Source organism: Gastrolobium bilobum, unplaced genomic scaffold (genome assembly GCF_033153095.1).
Source record: "Gastrolobium bilobum isolate Gb01-03AN ecotype WA unplaced genomic scaffold, APGP_CSIRO_Gbil_v1 utg3870, whole genome shotgun sequence".
NCBI classification, from domain to species: Eukaryota; Viridiplantae; Streptophyta; class Magnoliopsida; order Fabales; family Fabaceae; genus Gastrolobium; species Gastrolobium bilobum.
In genome coordinates this window covers 730,405-745,125 of record NW_026895180.1, presented here as the reverse complement: position 1 = coordinate 745,125, position 14,721 = coordinate 730,405, and the positions used below count along the sequence as shown (strand labels likewise).

General features: G+C 32.1%; 1 protein-coding gene across 2 annotated transcripts; it reads right to left on the bottom strand.

Moving 5' to 3' along the window:
- Window positions 1-252: 252 nt before the first annotated feature.
- LOC133298292 (cytokinin dehydrogenase 6-like) lies at window positions 253-2,490 on the bottom strand. 2 transcript variants are annotated; one of them, XM_061497562.1, is made up of 5 exons: window positions 1,822-2,490; window positions 1,491-1,618; window positions 1,167-1,385; window positions 713-975; window positions 253-612 (listed from the first exon to the last, which is right to left on the bottom strand). In XM_061497562.1, the coding sequence occupies exons 1-5, from the start codon at window positions 2,435-2,437 to the stop codon at window positions 291-293; spliced, it is 1,548 nt and encodes a 515-aa protein (XP_061353546.1). In that variant the 5' UTR covers window positions 2,438-2,490; the 3' UTR covers window positions 253-290. The 2 variants fall into 2 exon arrangements, with proteins under 2 accessions (XP_061353546.1, XP_061353553.1); XM_061497569.1 differs by having other exon boundaries at window positions 585-975; window positions 1,125-1,385.
- Window positions 2,491-14,721: the final 12,231 nt, after the last annotated feature.

Sequence of the window (14,721 nt, the reverse complement as noted above, 5' to 3'; positions counted from 1 at the left end):
TTCTCTCTACAATGAGTAGCTCTCCTTCACGTTCTGTATAATGTCTAAACTTGTCTTTGCATATAACATTTTCATTTTTGCTTATGCCATGCCATGATGGACTTTTCTTTTTTCATATTAATAATAAAGGAAGATTATCTATACAAACTCTTATAAATTACACTATATACTTCAGGAATGTACTCTGCGGACTAGATAGTGTAATTTATAAAAGTTTATAAATATAAAGTTTGTAAATATAAACTATCCCTAAATAATAATTATAAAATGTGGAGGAGGATTCACTGGAGTCACGACAAGGTTATTGGTTTTTGAAATATTCGTTGGCCAGGAGCGAGTATTGCCAATGGGTCATAAACATGTTTTCTTTGTTGAAAAGCCTCCCACTTGGGACCAAAATGGACCCGCCAATCTTCTTGTGTATTGTAGTGTGCCAAATATTGCTTTGCTCCAAGATGTGCTCTTTCACAGTATTCTAAAATTCTTTTGTTCTGACTTATTATGTGTTCTAAGCCATTAGTTCCATTGGAAGAGGGAACTGCTGAGGTAAGAAATGCCACTAAGTAGAAAACATCTTCCTCTGGAATAACAACAGAAGTTCTGTTGTCCCACCTGCAAACACAACAACCATGTATACATTATATTATGTCATTTGAATATTGACAGCTAAAAAAGATTGGTTATTAAGAGTTAATGTTTTGTGAACCATTACTTTGATCTGTTCACTGGGTAGATAAGGACGGGGCCATTGCTTGTTTCTGTTAGGATATTCCCGAAGACTACTTCTGCAAAATTGTGTACTTTGCTTTTGGGTATAAAAAGATTGAGCCATGGGTGTGGAACATCCCACAAACCTTTTGAACGCAATTTGACCTCAGATACATGCACCCTATCTAAGAAATCTACATATGTGACTTCTGTTAGAAAAAGGGTTGATGGGATATAGTTCAAATGGGACAAATGTTTCTCAACTTCCTGCATAAAAAAAAGAAAACATTGTTAGAGACAGTTGATTTAGCATTTGTTTTTTTTTTTTTTCCCTTTAAAATTATAACTACATGTTTTAATGAGTTTAACTATCTATTCATAACATCAATCTTAAAATTGGACTTTTTCTCCCATACCTGATTTACTATATCTATTTCTTCAAAGTTGAAGTATTTGGCTAATTCTAGGCAGAAGAGAGTTCTTCCATCCGAGTTGAAATGACTAGCTTGAACTGGGTCTTGTGGATTGAAGGATGATCTCCAGTTATTTAGAAGACCAGTTCTGTTGATTATCACAAATCCTTCAATGTAATCAAATGCATTTTCTGCAGATATTAATTGCTCTTGGTCTCTTGTGAATGTTGTGAAATCTGAATACAACACTCTAATCCATTTTACCTGTTCCAAAAAACATAAATTTTCTGTGATGACAATCGTTGCTGGCATAACACTAGATAAACTTAAAAAGACCTTGTTTTTTTGGTGTAGTCACTGATGCATTACCATGGAAGGTGCTGGTTCCAAGAGAATTCTTGCACGGGTTATAATGCCAAACTGGCCAAGCCCCCCAAGAACGCTGTGAAAGAGTTCCTCATTTTGCTCCTCGGAACAGTTTACCACCTCCCCTGTTCCTGCATTCATTCATATATTATTTTAATACTAAACATTACAATGTCACCAAGGTAAATTTATCAACAGGGAATCTTGGGAAGGAAGCTACTATTTCAGGTTTAAATGAAGTGAATTATTAGTTCATTTTCTTTTCCCTTTGTCCATTTTTTTTTATACAGTGTTCTCATCTGTCATATGGTTTTCACAAGATGGTTTTACAAACCTGTAACAATCTCAAGCTGCTGAACATTACTTATCTGGGGACCATGCCTAAATGCTTGTCCACTAACACCAGCGTTGGAGAGAGTGCCACCAACTGTGAGATGTAGGTAATCTGTCCATGATCTTGGTGTTAACCCATATCTTAGAGTCTCATGCAGGATGTTTATCCACAACTCGCCACCTGAGACATCTACATAAGGAGAATCTCCTGCATATACCTGCATTTCTGGGACCTTGAGTTTTTCCATGTTGATCACAACTCCTCCATGAGCTTGTGCCTGGCCCTGGAGTGAGTGGCCATGGCCTCTGGCTGCAACAGTGAGATGAGAGCTAGGACCCATGTTCCAGATATGCTTTATGGTGGCAGCAATATCAGAAACTGATTCCGGATACAACACTGCCATTGGATGATATTGGTACCTGTTGCCAAAGTCTTTGGCTGCATGGTTAAGGCTAACTTCATCAAAATTGAAATGTCCTTCAAGGGGAAGTGCTTTTAGTGAAGAAGGGATACTTGAAAGACACAAGTTAAGCCGAATGGCTATAAAACTAAGGAACAAGATCGTGAAGCCTCTGAGGAAGTGTTCTCCAATGAGGCTAAGTGGTGTGTATCTCATTTTTCTTTTAGAAGGTATGATGGTAGTTGAAGGAATAGGCAGCTTGATCCTGAAGGCTTTGTTTCTTTTGTGAGCACAAATAAAAGGTGAGTTATGGACAGTGAAGGAACATGAGGTTTGGGCAGAATTTAAAGAAGTTTGTGGGTGACTGAGTCAACCCTTCTGCAGTTATGACTTAGTAGAATGCGTATGAGGATTGCCTACTTGGAAGGAAGAGTTTTAGGATTTTTCTTTTGGGGTAGCTTGTTTAAAAAAGAGAAGCCAAAGCCATCATACAGAAGCCAAGTTGAAGAGGAAAAGTAACAACAAAAGATAGATCTCACAAAATCTTCAACTTTTCCAAACAGTTATGACCACAATTACAACTTAACACGAAGGAAGGACATGTTTAAAGTTTCTGTTCATTTAACCAATTTAAGGATACTTTTCCAAATTTAGAAATAAGTGCTTTCTTTTGGTACATGAGTATTCCTCTTTGCCGCAATTCCTGTTTACCTTACACGTATATTGTGGTGTTGGTACTGAGTCAAGTGTTGTCAGAATGTAAACATCGCGTATCCTGCTCTTAGATTGGATGAGAAGGACTTGCGGGATGCTTTGAATTCATTTAGAGAGGGAGAGATGAAGTTGGTGGGGTATGTTTTGGTCCATGAGACACGTGATGTGTTCATTCTTTTTTGCTTGGTTGGGACTATGGCTATGGCAATTGATTTGTCATGTAGGGACCTCTTGGGCCACTCTTGTAGGCCAAGAATGAAGAAAAGAAAAATGGGATTGCAGTTTTAGAGAAACAAATGAAAGACTGCTACTTACATTTCTGCTAAAGTATGCACAAACTACCACTGAAGTATCAAATCTTTAGTACCAATCTACTGAAAAAGTTTTGAGTGATTCGCCTTTTCTATTTGGGCGGTATTTTTGCTCTGATACTAGTACTACTATGACTTTATCCTTCTCATTGCAACTAGTAACTTGGTCCAATGACAGAAGGGAGTAAGTGGTGAAAGAAAGAGAATTTGGATTTGTTTCTCATCAAATATATTTTTGGGAAGAGGCAATAAGACTAAGTCCCGATTTAGTATTAGTCTCGTAGTCAATTCAAAAAGTTAAAATTTATGGAGATATCAAGTCGATTCGCCTTAAAAAGATAATTAAGATCGTATAAAAAAAATATAACGAGAAATTTTGCAGCTTCATAGAGTGGCATCTTACCCCCAATGGGCAATAGCCTAGAGGTTGCAGCATGCCAGCATCTATATCTCATGTTTTTGAGAAAGATGCATAAACGCAATTATTGATGGTTTTAGTACAGTTTTCTCTTCCTCTTTTTCTCTCCTTAACCCCAGCCTCATATTTTGCCTGTCACCATAATGCTTTCAGAATTTAACTCTTTTAAACTAGAAAGTACATTTTAGAGAGAAAGTATAAAGATGTAACCATTGTGAAACTGTGATAAAATAGAGAGAGGATATTCTTACTTCCAAAATTTTCTACTACCAACTTACTACCTATCTAATCATCATTGGATTAAAGAGAGAGAATGCTAAAAAAAATTTGAAAAAGGAGAAAATGTTGATCCAATGGTGGTTAGATAGGTAGTGAGTTGGTAGTAGAAAATTTTGATAGTAAGAATATCCCTCCTCGATAAAATATGCATACTTGTGTAACAAACTATAAAGTTGTTAAAATCTAATGAAAGGTTATATAACACTCCATTTTCTGCTTTAAAGTACACTTTTATATGAGTTTAATTCTTTATTCTTCTAGAAAACTTGAATACAGGCCCTATTCCATATCATGTATAAAGACCACTCAAATTTATACTCTTCGATCTGATCATACAAAACGTAGCTGGAGTTCTTTCCAATGATTTGAATGCAGCTTAATTCTCAACCTGCTGCTACAGCTTAAATAACCACACTAAAAGTCATACAATACAAGGTTGTCCTCTCTAGTCCACCCTCTAATGGAAATATTGACTTTTCTTATTATATGTACATCATAGCCTATATTAAATTACATAAAAGGATTAAGGGTGCATACACTTGTCTTGGTATTTGACGGCTTCCTTACGGGGAGGGTAGTGGGAGAACTCGTTTTCGTCCGTAGAAAGGATACACGGAATCTATTAAATGATTCAATGGTATGCAAATGACATAATCATGACATGAAAAGCAACACGATAAAAAATTAGGAGACTTATATTTACAAACTCTTACAAATTACACTATGTATCCCGGAAGAACACTAGGTTACACTATGTTCTCCCGGGAGTACGTAATGTAATTTGTAAAAATTTGTAAACAGATCATTCCCTATAAAAAAACACCACCTTTTATTTTTTATTTTTTTTTGAGTTATCAACCCTAATTATTTATTTGAGGGCGAGTTGATTATTCTCGCTATTCTTATAAGCATCGACTCTTTAAGCAAACTATGAGACTAATCCAGAATGCAGGTCAAGATATTTAAATCTTTCATTTTCACTATTTAGCTCTCTTGCTATCAAACGAGCTATCACCATTTGGAAAAAAAACACAACATTTTGAAGGCGATCTCAATGTTCATGCACATGTTCCAATCAAGATCTATTTTTTAAATCGTCTTTGATTGCCATAATATTATATTAAGATTGTTAGAATTTGACTAAAGCACATAATAGTAATGTCTAGTGTGAAAATGTGAACGCAATTGACATAGTCTTCTCATTTGTGGTGGACAACCTAATCCTCTTGATGACTTACTTTTTAGAAGGAAACTGACTATCAATAAAGACAAGAAGAAAAAAAAAAAAAAAAATTATCGTTAGAGTATAGAGTAATTATCATGCGGGAATACTCCATAACACGTATAGTGATAGCCACATCATGGGGCCTCTGGTGCCCCTTGATGCTTAGATTTTGGAGAGCATAGAATCCTCTTTTAGTCAGTGAAAAATCTGAAGAGTTTGAACACTGAAACACTTGTCATGTTTCACACTCAATGGACGGCGAGGAGGAAATCATCTTTTACACTTTCCAATAGGATAAGAGCTCAACAACTACATGCTCGTGGCATTGCTACATAAGATTGCTCTTAACCCTCATGAATCTTCTTGTTATGGGGACTAAATAGTTGTATTGAGAGGGGTCAGTAATCGATTTAGGATGATCAAAACCAGTAGATTATAATATTATTCTTATCGTGTTTCATATCCCACTTTATTACACTTTAATAGATGTCTCATTGTCTCATCCCAAGCATAAGAGAGATTTAAATGTAAATGCTATATCCTTTCTCACCCATTGTTGTCATGATTAAACTTCATCATCATCACCAACATACAATATAAGTCTCTTTCACCGCCAATCGGTGAAAATTAAATTTTTAATTCTCTTTGTAAAAGCTTGAGACACTTATAAGATTAGGACTAAAATTATTGTTCTCCGTGAACAATATATGTGCATTAACATAAATAACAAAAGGGTTGTTTTACTTTGAACAATATCATTTCATAAATAAAAGAAGTCAACACAGTAAATTTTAGAAAATTAATTTTTAATTATGTATTATACACTATATTGATAGGGTTTAAACATTCTTAAAATTCCAAAATAATTAAGATTAAAGCATTATACATTATTAATAACTCGTGTGTGTGTGTGCGAAATTTAATTGTCAAATTAACTCTTCTACACCAGACACAAGATATAATCTAATTCACCTACAAAGGAACTTGCTTCCAGTATTTTCCATTCACCTAAAATAGTAATAATTTCTTTGTTGTTACGATTACGGGAGTTTTGATGACAACAAACTTATATTATATTAAACTTAAATATTGTTAAATGAAGCTTACTAAGCAAGCTCTCATTACTAGACCACTTCATAAGTCAAAGTACTTAATCGATCAGAGCCTTTGCCAACATCACATATACATGGTCATGATTTGGCACCTCACATCCACATCCCTCTTCTGAAATCTCACAATTCACCAAATCCAAGAGATTGTTGATTTGAAATTCAATATATATTTATTACTATGGAGAGATTTTTCATGTTAAAATTTTATATGATTTGATTATATAAAATTTTGTGTTTATTTTTTTTTTCACATGAATTAAATAGATGAAATCCAATTATCATTAATAAAAAAATGAGTTTGCTTTTTCTACAGTTAATATAGATAACTTATCTACATTGAGCTCAAAACGATGTCGTTTTAAGACAAAAATCAAAGTATTTTTGTAATTATAATTTATTTTAGGGATATAATAATCTTTTTTATTATAATTTTTTAATTTTTCAATTCAAAATAACGTCGTTTTAAGAGCAAATATAAATAACTTATCTATATTTATTTTAAAAAATTAAAGGGAAAAAAATACATATGAAAGGATTTTCTCAAAACGAGTGCAACATAAAAGATAATCCCTTTACCAGAGTGTTAACAACTCATGCGCATCAAAATGGTCCCCATTGGGCCATACATTGCGATTCGGCACAAGAGATTACTAGGGAGCATATTTTATTGCATAACCTAGACATCTTAGAATAGATAGCTATGATCTTACATAATTAACATAACTCATTCTTAACATGGCGATCATAGTAAATTGAACTAGGTTAATTAACAACCTAGCTAGCAGCAGCAGCCATAGAGGACACTTTATTTTTTATTTTTTTGGAAACAGAGGACACATTTTGACTTGGATATTGTGTCGGATTAAGGAAAAATTCTTTAGTATTTTCATAGTATTGCTTTATTTTTTTATTAAAAACATAATACATGATACCATATAATGATGAGAAATTATACTCTTATTTATATGAGATTCATCTCTCATGTTACACTCATGTAAAAAAATGTGCTTCTCTTTTCTTTAAATTTTTTCAAAAAAAATTGACGGGCCTTATTTTATTTGTCCCACGACATAAAATAACTTATCTCCTATTACATGAGAAAAGTTAAACCCTATAATTATATATGTTATTAGATTAAAAAATTATCATTTTATTTTATTTTTTTTGGTAAACAAATTATCATTTAATTAAAAAGGCTAGTTTTGCAGACAAAGCATACGTTATTAGATGCTTCTAGTTAATTTCCTAATGTCATTAAAATATGAGACTGTACGTAGGGTATTTTAAATTTATAAATTTCATATTCTTAAATATTTCATGTATATTTTATATAATTATTAAATATCATATCAAACGTAATTTTTTTTTTTCCATATAAAAATACTTATAAAAAAGGAAAAAATGTGTATCATTTTGAAGGATACAAAGTTGTATCATTTTAAGTGAGAGAAATAGATAAATCATGGAAAAGAGAATAGATGAAAAAAGTTTTAAGGTGTGGGTCCCGCTTTTTGTAAGAGTGAAAGGAATGACACATCTTTTTCCCACGGGGAAGGATCTGTTTACAAATTATTTTTACAATTTTTTGCAAATTACACTATGTAGTATGTACTCCTGGGAGAACATAGTGTAGTTTGTAAATAAAAAATTTGTAAATATAACCCATGATATACACATTTTGATGCAAACAAGGATAATAAATGGGATTTATACTTCTTCTGTAGGAACAGTGGCCAAAGTGTCACTCTTGGCAAAAAAAAAATACTAAAATATCACGCTAACAGTAAATTTTATCATAATGTCAAGTGGCATATTTCGCTACACTGTGTAGCGAAATATGTGTGCAAATAATTTGCTACACGGTGTAGCGAAACATGCCACGTCAGAACCAAAAATGCCACGTGTTAAACAGGGAGAATTTCGCTACACTGTGTAGCGAATTATTTGCATACATATTTCGCTACACAGTGTAACGAAATAGGTCACGTGACATTATTACAAAATTTACTGTTAGCGTAATATTTTAATATTTTTGTTGCCAATAGTGACACTTTAACCACTCTTCGAAGTATAAATCTCATTTATTATCCTTGTTTGGGTGGAACTCACTATGAAACTGGAGGTCCCCACTAACCCCTTGGACATATGTCGAAAAAATAAAAAAGAGTAGCCTGTCAAGCACCAAATACTGGAAAGAAAACGGAGGTCCTATAGGTCTATAGACTTTTAATTTTTTTTATTCCAATTATTTTATCTATTTTATTCCAATTATTTTAATAAGCCATAATAACTAATTTACTTTATCAATAGAAATGGAATTTAAGACTAAGGTCCAAATAAAAAATAATGATTTTAATGATATAATTTAATTTAATTTAAATTAAATTAAATTATTTAAAAGAATTTGTAAAAATGCTAAAATATTTAAGGGAAAGTTAATAAAGAATACAGTAATTATATGAGAGTAAATTTAATTTTCGATAGCTTAATAAATATTAATCAAAGTACAATACCTTAAATTTATTTATGAGTTTGTTTTTTCTGATGTTACTTTCGATATCTTTATCTAATGTTCATCAAAACGACGTCGTTTTGGAATGGAAATCATGGTATTTTTATAATTTCAATTTATTTCAGGGTTATAATAGTTTTTATCACTCTAATTTTTTAATTTTTCAACCTTAAAACGACGTCGTTTCGATGAACATTAGATAAAGTTATTTAAAGTAACATCGGAAACTTGTTTCCCTTTATTTATATAATAGCATCTATTTGAAAAAAGATACACCTACCCAAATATATGATTTTTAAAAAATAAATAATAATAAAAGTTAATTAAAAGGAAAAGGTGGTATTCTACCAAAAAATAAAAAAGAAGAAGGAAAAAGTGGTATAAATTAAAACTGGTCTGGACCAGAAATATACATCATTAATTGAAGTCATTCATAACGGGATCTAGCCCCTTCAAACTCAAACAAAATCTTAACTAATAAGAAATAAGTAGATTAGGCATACAAGGAGGAGCATATTTTCGGTAATCAAGGAATACGTATCTCTTTCTTGAAATGAAAAAAAAAAATTGAAAAAAAATAACTATAAAAATAAGGGTAATATAAATTTTTACTTTTTTCTATATTTAATAAAAGATGTACCGAGTGCTCAGAATATTTAATGTATCAAAATATTTTCGTTTACAAATCATACCGCATATTATTTAGTACCTCCGACTTTATCACCATCTCACCTATCAATTATTGAATGATGAAGACAGATTTTCAACTAATTTTTAGTAATGTAGCTCATTAAGAGTTATCCCGCGTGTAGTTATAGGTTATGAAGGCAATGCAAATCAACCAAGAAGGCATATCAACTAAGCTAACACTATAACGTGGCTCATTAAGCTCATAAACAGGTCACGTCACACCCTATAAATAAAGAGACTAAGACAATCATATATAATCATCTTCTCAATATTACTTGAGCTCATTTCATTCATAAAATATCAGAGTGTCTTACGCGTCCTAATCACAATATATTCCAATCAAATCAACCACTTGCGCACCTAGGCTTTATAATATGATATCATCCCACATATATTAGCCTTCGATACCGAAGATGTCCTTCAACACCTAAACACACTAACTTGGAATGAACTTAACCATGTGGAATTAGACTCAATTATTTTTGGTCGAATAAAAACAAAATCGATCAAAATAAAAGTGGAAAAAAGGAATTTGAATATGATTATTTAATATTTATGCTTTAGTTTTATCTTTCTTAATATGCCTTATTCTTATATTTTGTAATATTTTAATTTTTTTTTATACCAACTCTAATTAGTTTTTTTGAGAGGAGTAGGATCTCCCGAATATTTTTATAAGTTTCAGCTCTTCGAGCTAACTATTGAACTAATCTCAAGTTTAGGCGTTCAAGAATTAAGATTTTATGTCCCTGTCAAAGATAATGGAACAGTGACCAAAGTGTCACGTTTGGACAAAAAATTTACCAGACTGCCAAACCAACAGTAAATTTTGCCGAAATACCACGCGGTATAATTCGCTACACAGTGTAGCGAATTATGTATGCAAGTAATTCACTACACAGTGTAGCAAAATATGCCACGTCAGAACGCACAGAACCAAAAATGCCACATGTCAAATTTTGCAAAATTCGCTACATAGGGTAGCGAATTTTGCAAAATTTGACATGTGGCATTTTTAGTTCTGACGTGGCATATTTCACTACACTGTGTAGCGAATTACTTACATACATAATTCGCTACACTGTGTAGCGAATTATGCTGCGTGGCATTTTGACAAAATTTACTGTTGACGTGGCAGTCTGGTAATTTTTTTGTCCAAACGTTGCAAAATAATCACTCTCCCAAAAATAATATTAGTGGGGATCGAACCGAGGCTTTTCTTTCAACCATTTTTTTAACGTAGTACAGTAGTACTTTCCCGAGCCAGTAGAAAACCAATCCTAATTACTGACAAATGAAGCGAAATGAACTGTCTGCCATTTATGAGTGTCACTCGGCATCCCTTTCCACCTTTGGCTTGTCGTTTAGAATGTGTTCTATTCTTTATACGATAACGCATTCATCCTCTGTTTTAGTTATATATGACAGCAAATTAACCAGTTTGTTTTTTAATATTATGCTTGAGTTTTGTTATCCTACATATGCATCTATATATCTTGCCTAGCTGATGCACTTATATATGTAAGCTGCATTAGTATCATGAAGAAAACCATTTTCCAATTCCATATTCTTTCAAGGTATCAGACATGACAACTTTTCGGGAAGTTTTCATGGATGAATGTCCTCATTATGTGAATCATTTATTTATTTATATCTCTTTCATGTAGGTATCGGCCCGGGTATTGCTAAAATTCATAAATATTTGTGAAAAAAAAAATTCAAACACAAAAATTTTCACATCATTTCATTATGTGAAATTTTAACACGAATCCATTCTCATGCTATGTTTCATTTGATATTGAGTTTGTCTATTCGTAATAAAGTGAAAAATGCTTTCTCTGCTTAAACATGTGACTATTTGGAATTGTACAAAAAAAAAAGAAAAAAAAATTGTAAATAGCAGTGTTGTTAAAACCAGACTGGCCCGGTCGGACGAGCCGGTTGGCCCGAAAACCGGCCCATCAACAGATCCGATTCTTGCATTAATGGACCGGACATGCTATCAACCCGGTGAACCGGTCAAGAATGCCCAATAACAACTTACCAATGTGCTGAGTTTATTTGTTGGTTAATATTTAATATATATATATATATATATATATATATATATATATATATTATCATTTAATATAATTATTTCAAAATAGCATTTAGTGAAAATCGAACTCTTGTTATGAAGATATAAATTATAGTCTTTACCACTAAATTACATTTAGTTCTTGATTCACTTGCACCATTTAAAATATTTATTATATAATTGATTATAGAATATAAATTTATATTTATATATATATATATATATATATATATATATATATATGTGATTTATATGGTTGAACTAGTGACTCACTGATTGAATCAGTGATCCACTGATCTAGTATCCTGACCGGGTCAATCACCGGTCCGGATTTAATAATAATAGTGGTGTGTAAGGCCATTCTCCCTATATTATAACTAGGTTTAGACATCGATAGCTTGCTGCCTAGCAGTGTGAACCAGAAAGTGAGTGGCTATGTATCATGCAACTAATAGTTATGGAATACTAGAAAAACCCTAGTGAGTAGTGAAAGGCCAATCTATCAATTCAAATTATCAAACTCTAATTTTGTTCTAGTTTGAAAAGTTGCATTATAATTAATGTCGTTTTCCAATAATAATAGAAGGGCAGTGACTTGTTAACTTTCTCAAATTTCAACACGTAAATTTCTTAGATCCCAAGACCCTCTAGAATGAGAATGTTACTTTAATACTTTACAATATTTTTTGAGTGACTTATTAAAAGGTAGCCTCCAATATTAGGTCAATGCATTTAATCACGAGTCAATTTCGTATATGACATTACTGCCATGTTTGTGGGCTGCGTTGGCTTATGCTTGTCTCATGAAACTCGTGAGCATCTCAGAAATATGTTGGTTAGGTCCAAGTCCAAGTGTCCAACGACAATACTTGAGTTGGAACCATGCTTGAAAGTAACAACCATAGTGGGGGACACCTTCGCTTTCACGTATCAAATTATTAGTGTAACCATGGAATTTCTATAGAACCGTAGACTTGACCACTACATTTTAGCCTACTCGTTTTAGAATTCCACGTGTAATAATAATGGTCAAATAAATCGTGTTTTCAATTGTGCATGTACTATATACTTGTTAACATAATAAATTATGAGGTACTATTTATAAAGAGAAGAGAGAAAAAATAAATAAGTGAGTACCACCCATTTTTTATATGTCATGTGAGACAAATTATCTCATGTAACATCAGAAACAATATTCCCATAAACTATAGTGCCTTGATTATTTTCTTTGATCATTTCACCCTTGCTTTTATTTTGTTTCCTGAGAATGGCAAGTGTGTGTTGATAATGCACTTCCCTATTTTTTATGATAAGTTGTGTTTAATTTATTTTATGTATTTTTGTTCTCGACCCCAAAAATTGATATTTATATAGTCTCAATCAAAGACTCACGTTCTTATGCTTTGATCATTATATTTGTAAAGAATCAATTCAATCCAAAAGTTTAAGTTGTTGGATGAGGCTACATTAATATTTTTATATAACTCTAACACGCCCTTCAGACAACTCATTGTGTTTTAAGGGTGGACAATACACGGTCTCACCTACTTGTGCTAAGAAACTTCACAATACTGAATTAATTATTAATTAAATAGGAGATGGTGATGATTAAACCTAAAATACGATGCTCTGATATCATATAAAGAATTAATTCAACCCAAAAACTTAAGTTATTGGGTAGGACTACATTAATGATTTTATATAACTCTAACAATATTTTTTATTAGCTATATCTCCTTATTTTTGAAAACTATAGATTAAGAATTGCATGTGTTGATTCTCTATAGTATAAACTTATTAAAAGACTTGTATCCAAAAAAAAAAACTTATTAAAAGACTGTCAAGGAAATACAAGTAGCCATATTGAGATTGTGTGATTTCTATCAATGATAGGTAGTTGTCATATGGGGGTAGCAGTTTTCACATTTCAAGTAGAGAAACATTGTACAGGTTCATTTGCTTCACCAATTGCATTTGTACCTTTTTGCCAAAATTCTACATAGAAGAAAAAATACCCAAGAATGAAGGCAATGGTCATTACTTTTGCTACATGTATATGGGATTCTGAATCATCTTATATACTTTTCTAAATATTGAATCAAGTAAGTAACGTGATTGTAAAAGAAACAATAATATATTTGCTTATGTAAAATAAAAAATAAAAAAATTGGAATAATGGTTGAGTATTACGTGAAAAAGCTGAAGACTTTATGGAGCCATGAATAGTCAAAACCCAAAAGAATGCATCGCAATGCACACGAAAAATATTACGGGCCAAGTCAAATGGGTGGTACGGGCTCTTTTCTTTTGATTTTGGGCTTGACTTGTTCTTGTATATAAAAGATTAATTCCATTGTTGTTGTTTTTATTTTTGTTTTATGGAGCATTTAGTTTAGGAGAAAATTTTTGAATACTAGGGAAATATAATTACTAAGGATATGGTGGGAAAATAAATTTGGTAGGAAAATGTAAAAAAATTGTTTGGTTGGAAAAAAAATTACCAGAAAAATTAGGTAAAATTTACAAGTCTACGTTTGATTGGAGGTAAAATATTGATGGAAAAATAAGTTGCAATTATCAAAACAACCCTTTATAAATTTTTTGAATCACCAAATAACCCTTTACCCGTATTCACTTTCGCGCTTTAGATTTGGTTTAGATATTCACTGTCTCCAATTAGATTAGGTGAGGGTATGTTCATCGGCCAATTGTAACTTTTTGTGCCATTTAGTCGGACAACTCGAAATACCATATTGTAGGGGCGTCTATTTGGTGCAATTTTACATGCAAATATGGATGGCTGGGGAAATAATTTTGATAGAAAAATATTATAATCTGTTCAACCAAACATGGTATAATTAGATTCCCAAACTAAAATGTATATCTATTTCTTAAGATAACTCGTACCAAACACAGCCTAATAGTAGGAACGTAAAGAGAGCTGGGTTTCTGGTCCGAGTCTGACTGATTGGGTTAGACTATGTATGACTATAGCCAGTGGCACGTAAATTTATGTTAACAATAAATAAGTTTTATATTTTTAAGGTTTAAATTTTAGATAAGAACCACGGGAAAAAAAATGTTTGAAAAATGTGTGTGACAAGGTTTACAAAAAAAAATAAAAAAAATGGTTTAATCTAACCACACAGGTAGCTGAGTAAA

Excerpts from the sequence above, each read along its gene's own strand:
- LOC133298292 (XM_061497562.1), bottom strand. The coding sequence starts at position 2,437 with ATGAGATACACACCACTTAGCCTCATTGGAGAACACTTCCTCAGAGGC. Across the intron at positions 1,386-1,490 it reads TGGAACCAGCACCTTCCATG|GTAAAATGGATTAGAGTGTT; the intron begins GTAATGCATCAG and ends TTTTTGGAACAG. Across the intron at positions 613-712 it reads TACCCAGTGAACAGATCAAA|GTGGGACAACAGAACTTCTG; the intron begins GTAATGGTTCAC and ends TTGTGTTTGCAG.